Raw genomic sequence first — 22,967 nt, forward strand, 5'->3', positions numbered from 1 at the left:
CTCTTGCCTTGCTTGTAGTAGGCACTCAGTACTTCTGGATTGGGGTGGTGATGAGGACATTGTGGATGATAGTGAGGTTGGTGATATTGATGGTGCTGAATGGTAGGGATGATGACTGTGATGGTGGTAGTGATGATGAGGATGGTGATAGGGATGAAGGTGATGATAGGGATGATGATGATGGTGGTGATGATGGGGTGAAAGTGATGGTAGGAATGATAATTGTGATGATGGTGATGATGATAATGATGGTGATGACGGTAATTATGATGATGATGGTGGTGATAGGGAGGAAGGTAATGATGGTAGGGATGATCATTGTGATGATGATGATGATGATGGTGGTGGCAGTGTGATAGGGATGAAGGTGATGATGATAGGGATGATGATGGTGGTGGTGATGATAGGGATGATGATGATGGTGGTGATGATGGGGTGAAAGTGATGGTAGGAATGATAATTGTGATGATGGTGATGATGATAATGATGGTGATGATGGTGATTATGATGATGATGGTGGTGATAGGGAGGAAGGTAATGATGGTAGGGATGATAATTGTGATGGTGATGATGATGATGATGGTGGTGGCAGTGGTGATAGAGATGAAGGTGATGATGGTAGGGATAATAATTGTGATGATGGTGCTGTTGGTGATGATGAGGATGTGGCTACTGAAGCTTTTGGGGACCAGGCAGCATTTCTTTATGTGGACAAAGCAGCTCGTGCAAGCTGGAGCTTTGCCCATCCTATGGGCCCTATGCAGCTCATCCCTGGGGGTCTGATGGGAAAGTTTTTGCCTGTCTTCTCTTAGCACTCCTGCTCTCTCATTTTGCAACTCCCATTTCCTCCTTGAATTCTTCCCATATCAACAGCAATGGTGATAATAATAATGGCTAACATACATTGAACATTTATTCCATGCCAGACACTGTTGCAAGTGCTTTTTAACATATATTAACTCACAACACCCCTCTTATCACTCTTTGCCCTCTTATTATCTCCACATTACTAATAAGATGCCTGAAACACATAGAGGTGAAATAACTTGCCCAAAGTTATACAGCAAGTAAGTAGGGGAACTGGGATTTGAACTTAATTCTAGAAATAAAGGAAGACCAAATGAGAACAGAAACTCTCTACTTAGAGCTTGCTATAACAAGAGACTCAGCCACCATCACTTGGTTTGGTAGAGATTTGAATGCTGTGGGAGGAGGAGGAGCTTTGTAATGAAGCATTATTTTTGGCATGGTAGAGCTGGAGGTTGGGTAGCTAGAATCGGGGTTTCATACATGATTGTATTAGGGACCATATTTGGATTTGGTCCGTCCGTCTGGTTAGTCCTGAGTTGGGAGCAGGGACAAAATAGGGAAGCTGGGGGCCATTGCTCAAGTCCTGATCATTCTGGGCCAATTTCTGTAGAGACCGTGGTTTCTTGGGATGGTCGCTGCAGGGAAGGTAGCTCAGAGTTCTGTTATCACACATGGTCTGGCTACTATTGTTTGCATATTCAGCCTCCTATAGTCTTTACTTCTCTACTCTGACTCCAATCATTACCCAACCCCATATTCCTGGATTTTTTCTGATTAATTATCCTACACCTACATTCCACCTTGTTTTCCAGATGTACAAGGCTTAATTGCTGGTAGAAGAGACATCTGGTTTCTGGAAGTATCTAAATTCCAAAAATGTTGCTTGAAAATCACATTATTATAAATACAACCATATTGTAAATGCTTTGAGGCATGTTGCTAGTTGAAGGATTTTTTTTTTTTCTGAATAAAAATTTATTTTGTGAGGAGAGCCATCATTTCTTAATAACCCTGGTTTGCAAGCTCAGAGTTGTTACCCGAGACATGTTTTGATATTTTCATTTGCATGTGGCCTGATGTTTCACCTGTGTCCTGAAGTCCTTGTTAAGAACGTCTGCATCTTGACTAGGGAACGTAGACAGAAAGACCCACTGGGCATGTGTCGTGGGCACAGCTTGGTACTGTGCAAGGTGATACTTTCCCCAAGAAATGGTGTGTGACCAGAATGAGGCTGAGACATGCATGCATTCACACAGAAGGTATCACGAGGCTTCTGCCTGCTGCAACGCTCCTGCAGTCAGATGCTGTACCCAGGGGCCAAAGCTTACAACAGCCAATAGCAATTCACTCTATCCCACTCCCCAGCTAAATTTCGTAACTTCTCATCTTACCACTTCAGAGAAAATGGTTCTGGTAAATTAACTCCCACCGAGATGCTTGTGAATTAATATGGCATTCAGAAAAAATGATGCCCTAAAAGGTAATGCGTACTTTCAGGAGATGAGTCTCTAACAGAGGGATTTGAGGTGATTGGTGTCCAGTGGGTGTAGAAGCTATTTTTAGACAAAGAGTTGTGTTATTTCTATAGTGAGAAGTAAATGCCTGTGAGGGATCATGCCTAGGCCCAGTAGAGACCTAGTGAAATGGAAACTTCCTTGGACTGGACACAAAAAAGATTTTGGGTCCCTTTTTGTGTCACAAAAGAGTTCTATTGGGTTTACCCCTCAGGATGGCCTGTTGCTTTCACTAACCCTTACTGCAAAAAGCATGGAAAGAGGCTGAGCTCAAGGGAATGGAAACAGAGGACAGACAGTCAAATAGGATTCCAGTTGTCCTTTCAGGAGAAGATCAGGAAATATTTGGTTGTGACCATGTCCAGGGTTGTAGTAAGCTTGTAAGTTTTGACTCTCTCTTCCACATGTTTATCACTTGAATCTTAGTCTGGTTAGCAATAAAGTTCTGAGACTGGAAAGGTCTTATCTTTGGGGACTCCATGGGCAAAAGACTTGGGTGGGAAGGTTGAGTCTTTCTCAAGGAGGTTGGAGGTGAGTCCCAGGGGACAGCATGAATGACGGTGGTCTGAGAGAAGAGGAAGGAAAGCTGAGTTCCAGGAACTGCTGCCTTCCAGGGGCACCCAGGTCAGGCAATTGAAAGGTTCCAGCACTCACTGCTGGGCACCCCTCTCAAAGCATCATCTGTAGCTCAAGGGCTGCTCTTTAAGAGGAGACTGGCAGATATGTACTAGGTCTGATCATGGCATTCAAGAATAGACTTAGAATCTGTTTGAGATTTGGCCTTGTTCTACTCTCAAACTACAGCAAAGATGCCCATGAGATAGGTATGCAGCTCCCCATCACCTCGTATGTCTAATGGGGGATACACAAGGTCCAGTTTTCCCAGTGGTCTCTGAGGAGCCCAGATCGGCAGAGCCTGGGACTGGAGGCTCTGTCTTTTGTGTGCCAGTTACTTCAGCACCCATGGACATTTACATCGTCACTGAAGCCAACCTCCCTGCTACTCACTGATCCCAGGCTTGGAATTTTCTCTGTGTGAGTTCCAGGGCAGCCTCCCCTTGTCTACCTGCTTTCTGGTCCCAAAGTTCTCCATTCACACCACTTGGGGCTGTATTAATTTCCTGAGGTTGTGATACAAAATTACCACAAATATATGGTAATTAAAACAACAGAAATTTATTCTCTCATTTATTCAGAGGCCAGAAATCTGAAATCAGAATCTGTGGGTGGAAATCAAGGTGTCAGCACTGCCATGTACCCTGTGGGCTCTGGGAGGAGAATCCACTCCTTGCAGCTTCTGGTGGCTGCCAGCAGTCCTTGGCTTGTGCCGCATCACTCCAGCCTTCAAGGCCAGGTCTTCCCATCTCTGCCCCATCTTCACATCCCACCTCCTTTGTGTATGTGTTGATCTCTCTCTCTCTGCCTTCTTATAAGGACTCTTAGGATTACATTAAGGGGTCACTGGAATAATCCAGGATAATCTCCCCATCTTAAGCCTCTTAACTTAATTACATCTGCAAAGACCTCCCTTTTCTTTTTACCATACAGTTATATACATGGATTCCAAGATTTATAACATGGATATCTTTTTTCAGCCTGCCACAAGGGCTACAAGCCACAGAGCATGGATCTGAAAATTCTGCCACATGAAGAACAGTCAAAGGTTCTAGAGACATGTACATTTTTAAACATTTTATCGTAAACATACATCTATCTATCTATCTATCTATCTATAAGTACATACATTATTATACTTATAAAGCAAAAACTTGTGTAAACCCTCCACACTGCCTTCAGGCCGAGAAGTTAAATCTTGCCAGTTCTCAGTTTTTAAGGTCAACATTTCCTTGTTTCCTTTCTTTTTTGGTCTCCATCTCATGGGTCTATGCTTTCATATCACCTGGATTTCATCCCTAACAATAGGCTTTTATATCACCTGGATTTGAATGGTACATAAATAGAATCAGGCCATATATCTTATTTTGTGTCTTAGTTCTTTCACTCAGCGTCAGGTTTTTCATATTTTCCTGAGCTGTTGAGTGTGATTGTGATTTTGCTCATTTTTGTTGCTGCATAGTATTCCACTGAGGAGCCTGGAGAAGGGAGAAGTCCAGTGGCTTGTTTCAAAGGGATAGAGAGGGAAGAGAGTAGAGGCATTGAGGTTGGTCAGATGTTGACAATTCAACAATTTGTTCTGGTGGCAGAACTCAATGTAACAAAACTTACTAAAGGTTGGCCATGGCTGTCCTAAAAGGAAAAGAGCTGCAAGTTTGGCCATGGGGCCTCATCAGTAGAGCTGTCTAAGCATGGAACCACCCAGGAGTTTCACTTTGCCCGCAGCCCAGAGATAACTGATTTATCAAAGCAGGGGAATTGCAATAGAGAAAGAGTTTTACACATGTGGAGCTGGCTAAATGGGAGACCGGAATTATATTATTACTCAAATCTGCCTCCCTGAAAATTCAGAGACTAGGGTTTTTCCAGGAGAGTTTGGGAGAAGTGGGGGTGGCTAGGCAATGGGTGCTTGCTGCTGATTGGTTTGGGAGTACAATCATAGGGGTTTGGGAAATGGTCCTCATTGCATGCTGAGTCATTTCTGGGTGGGGCCACAAGAGTTGGCAGGTCCAGGTGGAGCCATTGGTCCTCAGACATGCAAAAAAACTGAAAAGACATCTCAAAAGGCCAGTCTTCTGTTTACAATGGTGATGTTGTTATCTGCAGGGGTAATTGGGGAAGTGCATATCTTGTGACCTCTGGAGTAATGGCTGGCAATGTTTACGTCTATGTTTTAGCAGAATTCAGGCTTCTCTTGTCCTCCGAGGCTGGTGGTCTCCCCTTAACTTTATGGAAGGGCTATTATCATTTAAACCATACACTAAATATCTCCCAAAGTTAGCTTGACCCAAACCCAGGAAGAATCAAGGGAAGTTTGAAGGCTAAAGGCAAGATGGGGGTTGGTTAAATCAGATCTCTTTCACTGCCAAAATTTTCTCACTGTTAACAATTTTTTCAAAGGCGATTTCAAGCATAAGCTCAATGGCCTTGGGTATGGAGAACTTCAGACTGGAAGGAGAGTGGTCTAGAGCAAAGCTAAGGCTGGCACTCTCACCCTGGCCAATCCTAAGAGCCCCAGCTATGCCCCTAAGATGTCACAAACTGCCTGAGCAGCTGCTCAGCCTGATGGACTTTAGACCCCACGTCATCCATATCCATCTGCTAGCCAGCCCTTTCCCAGGGTCCCTAACCATAACCTTTCCCTTTTGGTTTTGTAGCAATGCCAAAAATTCTCCCATGAAATAGTTGCCCTTCCAGCCTAAGCCTTTGGCCCTGTTTAGCCTTCAGGCTGTGCTCAGTCATGGAGCCCAGTGAGGGAGTAGTTGCTGGGCTCTTCCCTAAGGACACCCTTTTACAACAGGCAGGAACAGAAGGAAACAAGAATAGGAAGGACGTGAGGGGCAGCCAAAGGGGGCCCTTCCCAGACACCACTCCCTCAGCTGCTGAGTAGAGGCTCCTTTGAGTAGATGAGCAGCAAAAATCCTGGGTCACGCAACAGCCCTGTCCCTGTGAGCTCAAAGGCGGGCACCTCTCCAAAGAGTGGGAATCCTGAGCTCAAAGGCAGGCACCTCTCCAAAGGGTGAGAATCCTACTGTGTCAACTGAGGTGTCTGGAGGGGGTCCAGGGCACTTGGAAGGATGTGGCTAGTGAGTTGGGAAGACTGAAGGACAAATAAGGGCCTTCACTTTAGATGCTTTTACACCAAACAGAGGAAGTCCATCCAGGTTAATTGGGGTTCAGCCTGGAATGAAGGGTGAGGGGGTAAATGTAATCTCCTTGCAGTCTTCCAGAAGAAAAGCTTGTTTCTCCTCCCCTTTTCCTTACACCTGTCCCACCATAAAATCTCCATAAAATGAAGACACTTGGCTAAATTCAAAGAGTGAAAATTAAAGAGACATGCAAAGCAAAGAATTCTAAAGCTCTTTTGATCTGCAAAATCGTGCTGCTGGCAAGAATAAGGAATTGAAAGATTATTTGAGAAAATCTCAGTGTGTGACATGAATGTGACATGAGCACCCCCTTACAGTTTCCATTATGCCCAGAGGGACAGATGGGGCTTCAATTAGAGGAGGAGGGATATGGGGCTGACTTTGGGATAACTTTTTCATTTCTAATAATTGTAAAATGCACACAGAGCAAGTTATCAGAAGAAATTGTCTCTGTTTCATCACCACCTTTAAGACTAGCAGTAGTTCTCAATTTGCAATATTTAAGTCTCAGCCCCCATTGGCTATGGCCTCTGTTTTTAAAATACATAAAAATATGTCTTGTATTCAAGGAAGCATGATGATTGCCATGCAGAGCCACATCTCCAGTGCCACCTGCATTACTCCAGGGCCTTATCAGCAGTATCATCTGGAATCAGTCAGCAGTCAAGCAATCAGTCAGCATTGAAGGTCGAATTGTACATGCGGCACTGTGGGAAGAGCAGTAAGGAATAAAGATAGAGCATCTCTGAGATGATGAGGTCATTCAGCAGGAAAATAATAATAGCAACAAAAGCAGCATTACCTTCTATTTGCCTACTGCTTTACAGTTGGCAGTAGCATTACCCAATTCAGGGCACTGTGTTCAGTTTTGCAGATGGCAAATAGAAAAATGCGAATGATGCCATCTAGAGTTGTGCGGTGCACCACCTGCCCCACCATTTGCAATGGCCCTGTCATGCACAGAACCTCATTTAAAGCTTTTCAGGCATGGAATTCTTTTTCCATTTTAAATTCATTTCACATCCATTTGGTCTTCATCACAGTTTTGTGAGATTGCAGGGCTAGTGTTATTCTCCAGACCACAGGTAAGAAAACCAAGTTCTAGAAAGGAACTGGGACTATTCTAGGTGACTGGTAGAATGAGATTAGAACCCAGCACTGGTAGCTCTTAATTCAGGGCCATTTCTACTAGCCAAACCCACTTAACCCAGTCTTTCAGAAACACAGCTGGGATGTAAGAGATGGGCTGGTGGAGAGTTGCTGAGAGCAGAGGGGCTGCTGAGTAAAGGCCTAATCTTCTCCCTCACCCCAAACCTGGCCTCTGGCCTGGCCCAGCCCTCCCCAATGGCCAGTTTCCCTTCTTCATGCCCCTCCTCTCCACACCCAGGTTTGAGCGGGAGCAGAATGACACCTTCATCATGGAGATCCTAGACATTGCTCCATTCACCAAGATGCGGATCCGGATTGATGGCTTGGGCAGCCGGCCAGAGTGGTTCCTGGAGAGGGTAAAATGTCTAGACCCTCACTCTTCCTTCCAGCCACCACCCACCCCTTCCCCCTATTCCTCTGGCTTGTCAATGGACCTTGCTAAAACAAATGTCACCATAGAGGATCATTACATGAACCCAGCCCATATGATTCAGCACGCCCTTTGGCATGAATTAATCCGAGAATGTCGTTTTATTTATTTGTGTCCAGTGAGAACTGAAGCAACTGTCAGGTAATTCAACTTGAGCTGTCAACTTTACGTGGACAGAGACCCGAGGAAGGGGAGGGGTGGTGTGGGCTTCCTTCAGGACAGCAGCTGGGTGGGTTGAGAGAGGAGGAGCAAGGCCTGGGGCAGAGAGAGGCTGCCATGGTGGGAACTTCAGGCAGGATGGCAGAAAGCTTACTGGGGCCTCTGCGATCATGGAGTTAGGTAGCTGCCTCTTTTTCCACTGTGGCCCTCTGAGTCTGAGCTTGGTCATCAGCACCCTGCCTGAGGATCCTGGATCCTTGGGCTCTCAGTTGGGCTGAAGCCAGCCTTGGGGATGCAATGCTGGGATCTTCAAGGAGCAACAGCAGCACGGGATTTCTTAGTTCTGCCTCCATCCTCCCACTCTTCCCAGCATACCTATGCACGGGCACATGTGCACACACACACATGCACATGGCCACAGACTCAGTTTCCACCAAGAAAGGAAGGCAGCTGCTCCTTCTCAGGACCTCTCATCACTTCCTCACCTTCCCCAGGCTGTGCGGCTCTGTGCCTCCAGGCTGCCCAGAGGAGAGTCATTAACACTTGCTGCTCCGGGGCAGAGAGAAGAGCATCCAGGGCATAGGGCTAAGCTTCACTTATTTTGATGAGAACCCCATGATGTTAGGAGTCCAACGGCTTTCCATGCTGAGTGGCTCCAAAACTGGAGGCCCCTGGCAGCCAGGAGGAGCCTCACCTGCAGCCCCACACTCACAAAGGCAATGACTATGCTGACGAAGATCACCTTCCTGCAGCCTCCGTGTCACACGAGGTCCTAGGCACACCAATATGTGTGTGGTGTCCTCCCTACATAGTGTGTGTTAGAATCAGGTAGCATAAAAAAACATCACGGACTAGAGGTTTGGAACAACACACATTTATTACCCCCTCACTGTCATAGAGGCAGAAGTCCAAGGTGAAGGTGTCGGCAGGGCCACACTCCCTCTAGGGAAGCATCTGTTCTGGGCTACTCTCCTGGCTTCTGGCAGTTCCCTGGCTCAGGGCAGCATCTTGCCAGTCTTTGCATGGTGTTCTGGGTGCTTGTCTGGGTGGTAGAAGATTGGACTAGGGCCCAGTGTAATGACCTCATCTGAACTGATTACACCTATAACAATCCCCTTTTGAATAAGGTCACATTCTGAGGGACTGTGGGTTAAGAATTCAACATATGAACTCTGGGGGAATACAATTTCACCCATAACACAAAGCCCTGCAGTCCCCTGCCTAAGTCAGCCCATGCATCCTCATCTACCAGAGGCCAGCTGTCCTGCATTGCCTCAGGCTCCTCCTCCCCTGTTCAGCCATTAGCAGATTTTCTTGAGTCAAAAATATGGGGCCCACACCAAGGACTATCCTGCAGATGTCAGCACTCTGCTCCCAGGTGGTCTGTTTTTCTGTCACTCATTCAGCAAACATCTCTTGTGCACAGTGACAGGTACCTCTGAGGATAGTTTTAGGTGAATTGCCCATTCCCAAATCCCAAGCTAGGGCAGTCCTTGTGAGGACTTCAGACCCCATGGCAAGCACACAGGACAGGGCCTTTGTCCTGGAAAGGGCCCTTTCCACACCCCCTGGGTCTCAGTCGCAAGTGCTTGTCTCAGGTCTGGGATCTCCAGGGTTGGGATCTGGGGAGGGGCTGCATGGGCCAGTGGGTGCTGGTGGAGGTGAGGGAGGGCAGGGCATTCCCACGGTGGCTCCCTTTCCCCCAGATCCTACTGAAGAACATGAACACTGGAGACCTGACTATGTTCTACTATGGAGACTGGCTGTCCCAGCGGAAGGGCAAGAAGACCCTGGTGTGTGAAATGTGTGCCGTTATCGATGAGGAAGAAATGATGGAGTGGACCTCCTACACCGTCGCAGTTAAGACCAGCAACATCCTGGGTGGGTTGGGGGTCCCTCACACCTCCTGCTCCCTTGCCCCTCCAACCCTCAAATTCGGGCTGAGGCCCTGGTTTCTTGTCAGGGCGTTTTTCTTTATATGGCCTTCCAAAATCTAGTCAATCCAAGTCTTCTCTACAGTGTGTCACTTTCTGTCTGGACAAAACATTTCCTCCCAGTGAGTGACTGGTTCCCTCCCTCCTTCCTTGGGGAAATAGGGGAGAACATGACTGGGGAGTATGGTCAGCACTTTTGGAAATGGTACATTTCCAATGGCTCTGGCTTGACGCAGAGCCTTCCCATCTTCCTTCTGCTGCCTGGCACCGCTCACCCAAGCGCCATGCACCTCAGGCATGCTCGGACCCGTGTGCTTGGTGGCCATCTACCATGTGCTGGCTTTGGCTGTGGGTCTTAGGATACAGATGTGCTGCCCAGGCCCTTGCAGGTCTGACCTTCATTGGAGCAACCACAGTGCAGTGTGGTGATGCTCTGATGGATGCAATGCCAAAGTCAAGTCCAGAAACACAAACACAGAAGCCAGGCAGACAGGGAACCCAGAGGAAGGGCCTTCTAATCAAAAGTACTAGCATGTCAAAGGCCAGGAGCTGAGAGGGAACACACTGTCGTCTAGGCATGGGGGACATGCTACCTACACTCCCCTATCCCAAGTCTGCTCTCTAGGAGCCATTACAAAGAATCTGGCAAGCTCATCACATTAATTATAAATGGTGAATGAAGGATTAACTTGTTGGCCATGGTAGCTTACATTTTCAACAGAGTAGCCTCTTGCCAAAGAAATGAAGCTCTCATGGTAGAATCTCAGGCATGAATGATAGGTCAATAAAGCTAGTAAATTTTGTTGGGGGTACCTCCTTTCTTCCTATTCTCACAATGGAATTTTCACCCCTATTGCTTAAAGTTCCAAGTGTCCCCAAGTTTTCAGGCCCCTCCATCCCTTTATGATGCACTCAGAAAATAATAAATTCATTGATAACCACAGATGTGTGTCAGAAAAGTTTCACTGGTTCACCCCTTCCAGAAGCATTTGCTTTTGATTTGGGCCAATACCTGTATTTGGCTTAAGCAAATGAAATGAAGCTCTAGTGTAGAATGTCAATCAGAGACAGATTTAGGGAGCATAGAACTTCCCTGCTTCCTTCTGAACCCACACTGTGCAGGAGGTAGCCTATGTTTCTAAATTGTAAAGACAGCCTATATGACACGCCTTTTAAGTTTGGGTGTATTTCCCCAGAAATAGATGAGTTTTGTACTAAACCATTCACACTTGCTGACCACAACTCCAGTTAGACCAAAAGCTTTTGTAAGGCACAAAGGTAAGATGAAGAAGAGAATTGGAGACCTAGGACATTAATTGACCCTTTCCAACCTCACCCCTGGCCTTCTTGAGTCTGTACTCTGTCCACCTGTACCCCTGGCTCCTCTGAGGAGTCCGGGATCAAGGCCAGAGCAAGAGGGCTGTGTGTCAAAGAGGCTGGCACCCTAAGCCTCACCTTGTGTACCCCCCAGGAGCAGGCACTGATGCCAATGTGTTCATCATCATCTTCGGGGAGAATGGGGACAGTGGGACACTGGCCCTGAAGCAGTCGGCAAACTGGAATAAGTTTGAGCGGAACAACACGGACACATTCAACTTCCCCGACATGCTGAGCTTGGGCCACCTCTGCAAGCTGAGGGTCTGGCACGACAACAAAGGTAGCTCCCACTCAAGGCCAGGTTGGTGGGAGGGCGGCCCTCAGCTCCCCTCCTGAGCCCTTCCTCCCTCCTTGGCATCATATTGACTCTGATTACCCCAGGGTGGCAGGCAACCGAACAGTTGATGACCACCACATTGATGCTTCCATCAGTACTAAAGAGACAGTATTTCTGGGCAAATATTTTTAGAGATGAAGCTTAGTTCCTCCTGCTTTCTCCCTGGGTGATTAGTGGTTCTCCATTGTTTGTGATTTCAGGCCATTAATTTGACTTAGTTCAGACATAAAAATTAAGGGAAAAAAAGCTAAATTCATTTCCCATGGATTTTCTATAAACTATTATGTTTGTGCCGAGTGCAGTGGCTCATGCCTATAATCCCAGAACTTTGGGAGGCCATGGTGGGAGGATTGCTTGAGCCCCAGGAGTTCGAGACCAGCCTAAGCAACATTGTGAGATCCCATCTCTACAAATTATTTTAAAAAATAGCTGGGCATGGTGGCATGCACCTGTGGCCCCATCTACTTGGGAGGCTGAGATGGGAGGATTGCCTGAGCCCAGGAGGTCAAGGCTGCAGTGAGCTACGATTGTGCCACTGCATTCCAGCCTGGATGACAGAGTGAGACCCTGTCTCAACAAAAAAAATAAATAAATAAAAATAAAAATAAAAAAATAGAAAAAGGATTATGCTTGTTTATAATAGTAATCCTAAAGTAGTTGAATTCACTTATAAATATAAACTATGAAATAGGATATAAACCAAGTGAGAAACTTATTTTTAACTACGCAGTGCCTAAGGAATGGTTTGTCATTTCTATAACTGTGATGACGTTCATGTTCTTAACATTTCTTTGGTTATCATTTTGCTGTCTGTAAGCCACTCTTTATTTTCTCTGGCTTTGGGCCTATAAGTTCTATTTGGTATGATTATAATAGAGTTGTTAAATATTAAATTCCACCTCCTTGATGCATACTGCTTTCTTCATTCACCTCTTTTATCTTCTGTAGAAACATGTCTCTGCAAAGCTATCTGCTCAAAGCCTTCTCTAGCCTTTGCTGGGTCTCCCAAATGGCTACCCAGAGCTGTCCTGAATGTTGTGTTGCTCCTCACTTCTTCGAAACCCCCGCTGAGGACTAGCCTATCTCTCATGGTCACTGATGAAACCCAACTCAGCAGTTTGCAACCTCTCTTCTATAGGAGCTAAACTATTTTACTTTAACATGGATTAAACAGTTAAAATTTTTTCCATAACACAGAATAAGCTCAGACTAGGCATTAATAAAATAGTTTTCAAAGCAATAAAATAAAAAATACTTACACAGCGCTGCACAGTTTTCAAATTTCAGTGTATCCCACCAGTCATTTATATGATGAACATTATATACAGAACATATACAGTATTCATGACATGTCTGGGACTCTGTTCGGTATTAAAGATACAAACATTTGATCCTCAAAAGTACTTTGTGAGGCCAGGTGCTGTGGCTCACACCTGCTATCCCAGCACTTTGGGAGGCTGAGGTAGGCAGATCACTTGAGCCCAGGAATTTGAGACTAGCCTGGGCAACATGGCAAAACTCCATCTCTACCAAAAATGCAAAAAATAGCCAAGTGTGGTGGCTCATGCCTGTAGTCCCAGCTACTGAGGAGACTGAGATGGGAGGATCACTTGAGGTCAAGGCTGCAGTGAGCTGTGATTGCATCACTGCACTCCAGCCTGGGTAACAGTGAGACCCTGTCTCAAAAACAAAACAAAACAAAACAATAAAAAACAAACAAATAGAAACCTTTTTGAATTACTGCAGCAAAAGCACTTTATTGCTCCTCTTTTTACAACCAAGTAATATTGAGACCCAGTGAGGTTTGAATGTCTTACTTGGAACCACACAGCAAGGAAGGGAAACAGCCATCACCCAAACCCAGGACTTCTGATGCCTGTTCTAATCCACCATTCTGTGTGCCAGCCCATCTTGCCAGCCACCATTCTGCACCCTCACCAGCCGCTGTGTCAGGTGGTCAAAAAGAAATGAGGTGATGAAAGGCAGCCTCTTTATCTCTGTTTGCTACACCCCTCAATATCAGGGTGTATCCGAGGTAGTCTAGTCCAGAAAAGCATGCAGTGGAAGGGAACTCTTCTTCCTCACTTGATCATTCAAGTGGCATTATGAGTCTGTGGAAAGAAACATACTTTCAAATCATGCTCAAACATCCTTAATTCACCTCTCCTCTTTCCCAAGATGAAAACAAAGCAAAGACCCCTGAGTTTTTTTCCCTCCCTCTCATCATCCATTCTGATTGTCTTAGGACTAGCCGCAGGTTTCCCAAGTCTGGTTGAATAACGGTAGCCATAATCATTAGGACCATCTCCTGCCCCAGACACTTCACAAGATCTGGATGAGATCTTCCCATGACACTCAACAGTGATCATGAAGTCAAGACAAGTGTGAAAGCATTGAACCACATTCTGTGTATCTTCACAGGCCTAATTAGAGGGATTTGACAGATCAGATTAGTAAGGGTGGCAGGCATGGGGGTGTGGAAGGTGGGGACAAGGTCTGTCTACCCTAACTTGCTTGTCTACAGTCCCTCCTGTTAAAGTGCCTAAACCATTGTTTAGGAAGTATGTTCCCAGAAACTATGTCCCTGCCTTAATCAGAAAGAATCACATTATGTCTGTGGGCTTCCAACTCTCTGTCTGGCTACCAGCACACACGGGCAAGATGTCATTGCCGTTGAGGATAGGAATCATGCCTTATTCATCTCTATCTTCAAAACTGCCTATAACAGCGCCTGGAGCATAGTGAGGACTTAATAAATGTTAGTTTAATTGAGACTCCCCCCGAGAGCTGAGAAATACCAGGTCTTTTAATCCTGTTCTGCCATAACCTCTATCTCAGAAATAGCAGAGACACCAAAGGAATTAGAACGCTGAGAAGGAAGAAGTGGTATCCCCCAGGAGCCTGAGCCCTTCCTCTAAGGCTCACTATGAGACCAGAAGCATGGGGTTCCCTAACATCTTCCCAGTCAGCCCAGAAAACTGGAGAAGGAAGAATTTCATGTAGACTACGATGACCCCACTTTTCCATGCCAGGGCCATTTACAATATGGGCATTTTATTCATGAGGGGTGAGAGTGGAGAATATAGCCAGAAGGACTGAGGATGCTGTGTTAAGGACCATACTCTGTAGAAATCACTCAGCAGTCTTGGGGCACAGGCAGAGGCAAGAGGAGCTGTCCACGGTTCTGACTCCTCTGGCTTGTCTCAACTCTGGACTCCACAAGCTGATCCAGGTTCTTCCCTTGGTGACTATTTTCAACCTGGCCTGCTACAAATATCCAGATGCTTGACAAGATGCTCCAGATTACCATGCATTCCACCCCCAGTTCACAGCAATAAAAGGTAGAGAGTTGCAGATCCAAGATCAGAGCTCATCTCTGCTTCCTGTCTGCAACTCCATCTTATCCAAATCTGAACTCCACCTGATTAACCCCTTTCTTCCCTGGATGGCTTCCCCTGTTGCTGCTATACCTTCTGTCTCAGCCTGTTTCTTTAGGATGAACCTTCCGGAGTCCTTTCAGCCATTCCTGCCTGCATGTTGTACCCTTCTTTCCAAACCATCTAGGAAAGTAAAGGCTCATATATTTGAGAAGAAGGTTTAAAAAGTCATGTAATTACACTTCAGGAGTCCGGAATAATGATTGTATTCAGTGACATGCAAGTTTCCCCCTTTCTTGTTTTCATCCTCCTACCTGACATGTCCTCTCCAGAGACAAAATGAGCAGTCCAGGTCCTTTGCAGGCCTAACAGTTCCCTCAGTTTTCATATTTATTTCAGTTAACAAACCAATTACAGCTGGCTCTCACTATTCACAGTAGTTATGCCCTATAATGTTGCTGTGAACTCTGAATAGGCAAACATTGAACCATTGCTTCTGCAGGAAGCGCAGGGTTAGGTTCCTGTGAGCCTCTGATCACAACATTTTCACCAACTGATCAATAGATAATCTTGTTTTAGAAATGGGGAAAGGATTCCCTATTTAATAAATGGTACTGGGAAAATTGGCTAGCCATAAGTAGAAAGCTGAAACTGGATCCTTTCCTTACTTTTTATATGAAAATTAATTCAAGATGGATTAGAGACTTAAATGTTAGACCTAATACCATAAAAACCCTAGAAGAAAACCTAGGTAATACCATTCAGGACATAGGCATGGGCAAGGACTTCATGTCTAAAACACCAAAAGCAACGGCAACAAAAGCCAAAATTGACAAATGGGATCTCATTAAACTAAAGAGCTTCTGCACAGCAAAAGAAACTACCATCAGAGTGAACAGGCAACCTACAGAATGGGAGAAAATTTTTGCAATCTACTCATCTGACAAAGGGCTAATATCCTTTGATATGAGTTCTTTGAGTTCTACAAAGAACTCAAACAAATTTACAAGAAAAAAACAAACAACCTCATTGAAAAGTGGGCAAAGGATATGAACAGACAGTTCTCAAAAGAAGACATTCATACAGCCAACAGACACATGAAAAAATGCTCATCATCACTGGCCATCAGAGAAATGCAAATCAAAACCACAATGAGATACCATCTCACACCAGTTAGAATGGCAATCATTAAAAAGTCAGGAAACAACAGGTGCTGGAGAGGATGTGGAGAAATAGGAACACTTTTACACTGTTGCTGGGATTGTAAACTAGTTCAACCATTATGGAAAACAGTATGGCGATTCCTCAAGGATCTAGAACTAGAAGTACCATATGACCCAGCCATCCCATTACTGGGTATATACCCAAAGGATTATAAATCATGCTGCTATAAAGACACATGCACATGTATGTTTATTGCGGCACTATTCACAATAGCAAAGACTTGGAATCAACCCAAATGTCCATCAGTGACAGACTGGATTAAGAAAATGTGGCACATATACACCATGGAATACTATGCAGCCATAAAAAAGGATGAGTTTGTGTCCTTTGTAGGGACATGGATGCAGCTGGAAACCATCATTCTCAGCAAACTATCGCAAGAACAGAAAACCAAACACCGCATGTTCTCACTCATAGGGGGGAACTGAACAATGAGATCACTTGGACTCGGGAAGGGGAACATCACACACCGGGGCCTATCACCGGGAGGGGGGAGGGGGGAGGGATTGCATTGGGAGTTATACCTGATGTAAATGACGAGTTGATGGGTGCTGACGAGTTGATGGGTGCAGCACGCCAACATGGCACAGGTATACATATGTCACAAACCTGCACGTTATCCACATGTACCCTAGAACTTAAAGTATAATAAAAAAATGTTTAAAAAAATAAAAAAAATAGATAACCTTGTTTTATGTGTATTTCTGTTTAAAGACACCTTAGTATTTACTGTTTATTCATTAACATTGAACTCATGACCAACAGCACTATAACTCATGCCTGAGTGAAGCTTATCTAACATGTATCGTTTCTGGAAGGCACACTCCAGCCTTCTTGCATTTAGAAACACTAAATAGCACTTCAGCTTGAGTATCAAGCACTATGTTTGAGGGCCATTTTAAAACAATAAACTCACTAATAAATAGCACAAAAATGTGAAAACATGGCACTAAATAGACCATGAACAGGACAATTGTTTATGGCATGAAAGATGAAACAAGAAGGCAGTGTTGCCTTGTTCAGCCTCAGCTGAGAACATGTGCATTTGGCAACTAAAATTTTTTGCCACTCTGCATATGTCCACAAATGACCACATGAGTATTAATTTAGGGTTACAAATAAAATTTGGCAAATAGCCAAATCCACAAAGATGGAACATGTGAATAATGAGTATTAACTATATATCTATTGAGTACTTACTGTCAGGCATCGTGTTCAGTGCTAGGGGCAGAGTAGGGAGCAGCAGACAAGATTCCAGTCATCAGGATGACCTTCTAGCAAAAATTACATGTATTAAACAAGTAATTAATTTAAAAAATGATATGCCTCTAAAATGGAGGTCCACAGGATGCTAGTCCGAGGACTCAGAGAAAACCCCCCTGAAGACGGGATATTTAAGCTGAAACCTCAGGAATGAATAGGAGGAGCTATTAGGTGAAGTGTGGTGTTTGCTAAAAATGAAGGAACACATGTGAGGTAGATATAAAAGCCCTAAAATAGGGGAAAAAATCTTGATATGTGCCAGAAACTAAAGAAAAATCCAGAATGACTACAAAATAGGGAATAGGGGTGGGAGCTACAATATAGATAGGAACCAGGCCATGCATAATGTTATAAGCCATATCAAGGATTGGGTTTTTATCCTGACTGTACTGAGAAGCCATCAAGGCATCTCAAGAGCAGGAATCACTCAGAGAAGATCATTCTAGTGTCTGTGGGAGATAGGTTAGATGGAGAAGAAAATAAGTTTCAAAAGATGATTAGGAAATTGGTGGGAGAATGTCTTGCAATATGATGATGGCAGTGGGGATGGAGAAAAAGCAGACAGATCTGAGAAATATTTAAGGCAGAGGACTTGTTAAAGGTTTGCCTGAGAAGACTTGAACAAGAATGGTGAGGATGCTGGAGAACTTTCTTCATCCTGATGAGTTTAATTTGAAGGCCTGAGTGACATCTAAGGGGTGATGTCCAGTAACAGTGGGGTCTGGACCTCAGGAGGAAAGCTAGTTGGGAGACTGATCTGAGATAGTAATCTAAAAGGTGTTAGTGCAGAGAGAGTAGTGAAGTCATCAATAAAGAGTGAATAAGAGAGTCTATGGAGAAAGTGAAGCTTGAGGAAAGCAAGGGTGGTATAGAACAGATTCCTGAGAATTTCAACATTTGAGGTGAGACGATGGAAAAAAAAGGAAGAGGAGGGGGAGGAAGAAAGGAGGAGAAGGAATTACCTCCGTCTTTTGTACTTCCAAAGTGGGATGTGCCTGGGGAGGAAACTGACATCTGGGGAACTCTGTAATGCTGAAAATTGTTCACTGGCCATGAAATCCCAAGATGCGGTGTGTCAGTTCCCTACTCCATAGTTTCCTGGGCATAAATTTAATAGAGGAAACATGAGGCCTCATTTGCCTCCAAATAGCAAAGCAATTCAAAATATTTAAAATGTTTATTTCTCCCTAGCAAATTTCTAGAATCCTTTGCTTAAAAATGTCATTATACAGCCAAATATTTAAGCCACTGTATGTAACCGGGAGAAAGGAAGGGGTGATGAACAGCTTTCTGTAATTTGTGGATTTATGTTTATTAGACAAAAATGTTCCTCATTGCTTCCTCCCCCTGACACACACACACACACACACACACACACACACACACACACACACACACACAAAGTCAGGAAATCTTTTTCACCTAGCCTCACTCTCTCTGCTCTCTGGTCCTTTTTGTAATGTGGAATTGTCTTTATTCCTGACTATTCTGACCCATCCAAAGAATGGCATGGTACATTCAAGCTTTCAAAAACTAGGGTCTCTCTAAGATTAGCTATTTTCATTCAAAAAGTTTTCTTTGTTATTCTCTCTCTTCTTTTTTCCTAGATCTCTAAACTTTCATTCCAGCCCTTATTTAAATTTCACCTTGCATGAAGTAACTTACATCTTTTGCCCAAGCTAACAGACATTCACAGATACCCAAGAGATAACTTTGCACCTGCAATTCCCTTCCCCCGCTAAATTCTTACGCATCCTTCAAAATCCAGATTAATATCACCTTCTCCATGAAGCTCCCTGATTATCCCAAATGAAGTTAGATGCTCCTACCCTGTGCTCCTAAACTTCTCTGCTCATACCTCTATATCTAGCACTCACAATGCTGAATTGTAATTGTCTTGCTAGTCATAATTGGCAGACTTTTGAGTCTCTCAGGGGTAGAAACTTTGATTCACATTTGTATGCCGAAAGACTGGCATTTAGTAGGTATTTAACAATTATGTACTAAATAAATAAATTGATGTTGAACATCAGTTTGTAGCAGTTTCTGAATCCTAAATAGATGGCTCCAGAATTCTGTCCTTTTCTAGACTTCCACATATATATCTTTCTCCCCTGTAGGTGATTGAGGGGTTTCTAGATGCAGCAATTATATCAGACACACTTGTTAAAGCATTTGTAATTATCCAAGGGTAGGTGTTATGGGTGAAATAGTGTTCCCCATCCACCAATTTCTTCTTCACCAAGAACCTCAGAATGTGATAATATTTGGAAATACGATCTTTGCAGATAGACTTAATTAAGAATCTTGAGATGAGATCACCATGGATTTAGAATGGGCCCTAAATCAATGATGACTTGTGTCTTTATAAAAATATGAGAGAACATGGAAAGATGCCAAAACAAGAGCATATGAAGATGGAGGCAGAGATTGGAGCTGGAGATAGCAGTAACAAGCTGAGGAGCACCAAGGATTGCTGGGAGCCACCAAAGCTAGGAAGATAAAAGGAAGGATTCTTCTCTAGAGCATTCAGAGAGAGAATTGACCTGCTGACACCTTGACTTCAGACTCCTGGGCTCCAGAACTCTGAAAGAATAAATTTCTGTTATTTTAAGCCACCAAGCTTGTGGTAATTTTTTGGATGGCCTAGGAAAATAATATGGTAGGTAAAACCTTCTGGGGAAGAGTAAAGACTTTCCTAGGGTCTCAATATGAACAATCTGCCTCAGGATTTGCTACTGGGTGGAAAATGTCAAGGCCACTGGACCAAGATAAAACTCACCAAATCAGAGTGCGGTCCCATCTGAGAGCCTAGAGTCAGCAGGGTTTAATTGCAGTAGCTTAAGGCATAGCAAGGCTGGGTGGCCCAGAGTCCTAACACTAAAGTTGGTGTCAAGTAGTGATCTGTTTAGCAAGACCATTGCTCCTAACTTTTACAACTGGTGTCTCCACAGCCCTGAAATTAGTTTGGTAATAACTGGGGCACAGAAACCAATTATTCCCCTAGGCATGAAAAAGAGAGGAAACCCAGACCTGAAAGGCATTGTAGATTATTTTCTGATCCCACTCTGCAATTGTCATTTAATTCCAGCCACGGAGACCTCTGCCTTGTGACCTAACTCCCACCGTGCATTCTGCCATGATTATATCTGCCTGTCTGTGGTTTAGAAGCTCTCTTATGTCCTCACTTCCTCACTGAAAGTTCTTCCTATTGCCCTGCCTTGCTTGAGCCCACTCCCAGAACAGTCGACATATCTGAAACTACATGTGTATTCTGTCTCTTTTACTTGAGCGTTCACTCCACAGGTACCATCGTCTTGTTCATGTTCTTTCCCTAATGCCTATCACATTGCCTATAATATAATAAGGACATAACATATTTTTGTATAATTTAATTATACTTATACTTCTCTTTCAGACCCTTCCCTGTCTTTTCATGCTTCAGTTATAGGGAACTCAGTTTTCCCCAGAATCAGTGTTCCTTGTGCCTTAGTGCTTTTTAAAAAAGTTGAGTCCTGGCCATGAAACTCAGACTCATGACTAAGTCCTCCAATGCCAGCTGCCCCTCCTCCCAGACACTAATTGCACACATATCCAGACTTTCTCAGTTTTCTTGATGCATTTTTCTACCATGCAGAAACGTGACTCCAATCAGCCAATTCCTTCCATCTCGTCACGGTCAAAATATGAAAGAGGCGGGTTCAGCACCGTGGACAGTTCTAAACCACTCCAACCTTGTGACTAGTTACTATTGTTACTCAGATGCCAGCCTTTCCAAAGAGCTTGGCACCCCACCCCACCACCACTTTGAATAGCAAAAGACTATTTGATTGCCTTGGACCCATAATGGCTCTTGGATTTAAAGAAATCCTGAGTGGTTGATGCGATCCTCTTCTCCTTGTAGTCAAAGAAGTGGCCCTCCTCCCCTTCAACAGACATTGGGTCTGAAACCAGGATAATATCACTGGTAGGTTTTCAGGTTCATCAAGAAAAGGAAGATTTCTGTATCCTTATTTTTTTATTTTATTTTTGAGACAGAGTCTCACCCCGTTGCCCAGGCTGGAATGCGGTGGGGCCATCTCTGCTCACTGCAACCTCCACCTCCCAGGTTCAAGTGATTCTTCTGTCTCAGTCTCCCGAATAGCTGGGATTACAGGTGTGTGCCACCATACCCAGCTAATTTTTGTATTTTTAGTAGAGGCGGGGCTTCATCATTTTGGCCAGGCTGGTCTCAAACTCCTGACCTCAAGTGATCCACCTGCCTCAGCCTCCCAAAGTGCTGGGATTACAGGCATGAGCCACAGTGACTGGCCTTTCTGTATCCTTATTGAGCCCATGTGGTTGAAATACTAGGTTTAGGGGAGGGACAGAGAGGACAGACAGATTTTGTGTCCAACTTCCTTTTAATGATAACTTTCTCCTCCAGGGATGGAAGCTTAAATGTTAATACAAAGATGGCTAAACATGTCCTTAGCCTCTCTCTATGCCACACTTTTTATGTTTATTTAAAATTTTTTTCCAGATACCTTATACTTCCCTTGCATAGACATTTATGAGGAAAAATATATTTTGTTTGAGAGTCTTCTACAATAAAGATGGGGATTTCTGAACAAATACCATATAAATCAGATGACAAATGCTTAGTTAACTTAAAGCATAGCAATCTTCTCTTTCTCTGAATCTACCTTTCAACCATTTTTGTCTATTCAATAGTTCTTTTTTAGTGAAAAATTTTAAACATGCACAAAAATGAAGGGAATAGTGTAATAAACTTCCACATAGCCATCACCCAAGTTCAAGAATTATGAATTATTGATTTAAATTTGAACTATTGAAATTTGTCACATCAGCTTCATTTTTCATACTTTTATTTATTCTTTTTGGTTGCTGGGGGATATAAAATCAAATCCTAAACTTCATGTCATGTCACCCCAAACATAGTGTGTATTTATTTATTTATTTATTTATTTATTTATTTATTTATTTATGGAGTCTCACTCTGTCACCTAGGCTGGAGTGCAGTAGTGCCATCTTGGCTCACTGCAACCTCCACCTCCTGGGTTCAAGCGATTCTCCTGCCTTAGCCTCCTGAGTAGCTGGGATTACAGGTGCGCACCACCACATCTGGCTAATTTTTGTATTTTTAGTAGAGACAGGGTTTCACCATGTTGGTCAGGCTGGTCTCTTTTTAAAATGAACATTTTCTTACAAAATTACACCACCATTATCATACTTAACAATGATTTATTTGTATTGTTCAATTTCCACTCCATGACGAATTTTCCCAATACTATGTAATATATAAATTTTCTTAATATTGTGTATGGAATATATGGAAAATAAGTAAATTTCCTCAGTACTGTATACGAGTAAGTTTGTGAGGAATACAATGTATTGAGGAAATACTGTTTATTGATGTAATATGAAGTACACAGAAGTCCCATTATTATTGGTGCTAACATTGAACAGTGGATATAGGGACTGCCAGCCTGACTACTCCACTATAAAGTTTCCTCATAACTCTTCATCTAGTAGACTCATCCAGTGATGATCAATTAGGGTTACAAATGGTGATTTTCTAATTCTTTCATTTCTTATTCATTTAGTAGCTAGAATTTTTCTGTTAAAA

General features: G+C 43.8%; 1 protein-coding gene across 13 annotated transcripts in view; it reads left to right on the forward strand.

Annotated features, from left to right (window-relative positions):
- LOC105499623 (lipoxygenase homology PLAT domains 1) overlaps positions 1 to 22,967 on the forward strand; it is a 183,781-nt gene that overhangs the window by 139,821 nt on the left and 20,993 nt on the right. For all 13 annotated transcript variants that reach the window (XM_011772351.3, XM_011772341.3, XM_071085420.1 and 10 more), the window contains 3 exons: positions 7,476 to 7,593; positions 9,533 to 9,707; positions 11,232 to 11,417. In XM_011772351.3, the coding sequence (XP_011770653.2) occupies positions 7,476 to 7,593; positions 9,533 to 9,707; positions 11,232 to 11,417 (479 nt within the window). The remainder of the gene's footprint in view (positions 1 to 7,475; positions 7,594 to 9,532; positions 9,708 to 11,231; positions 11,418 to 22,967) is intronic.

Source organism: Macaca nemestrina, chromosome 19 (assembly GCF_043159975.1).
Source record: "Macaca nemestrina isolate mMacNem1 chromosome 19, mMacNem.hap1, whole genome shotgun sequence".
In the NCBI taxonomy this organism is placed as follows: Eukaryota; Metazoa; Chordata; class Mammalia; order Primates; family Cercopithecidae; genus Macaca; species Macaca nemestrina.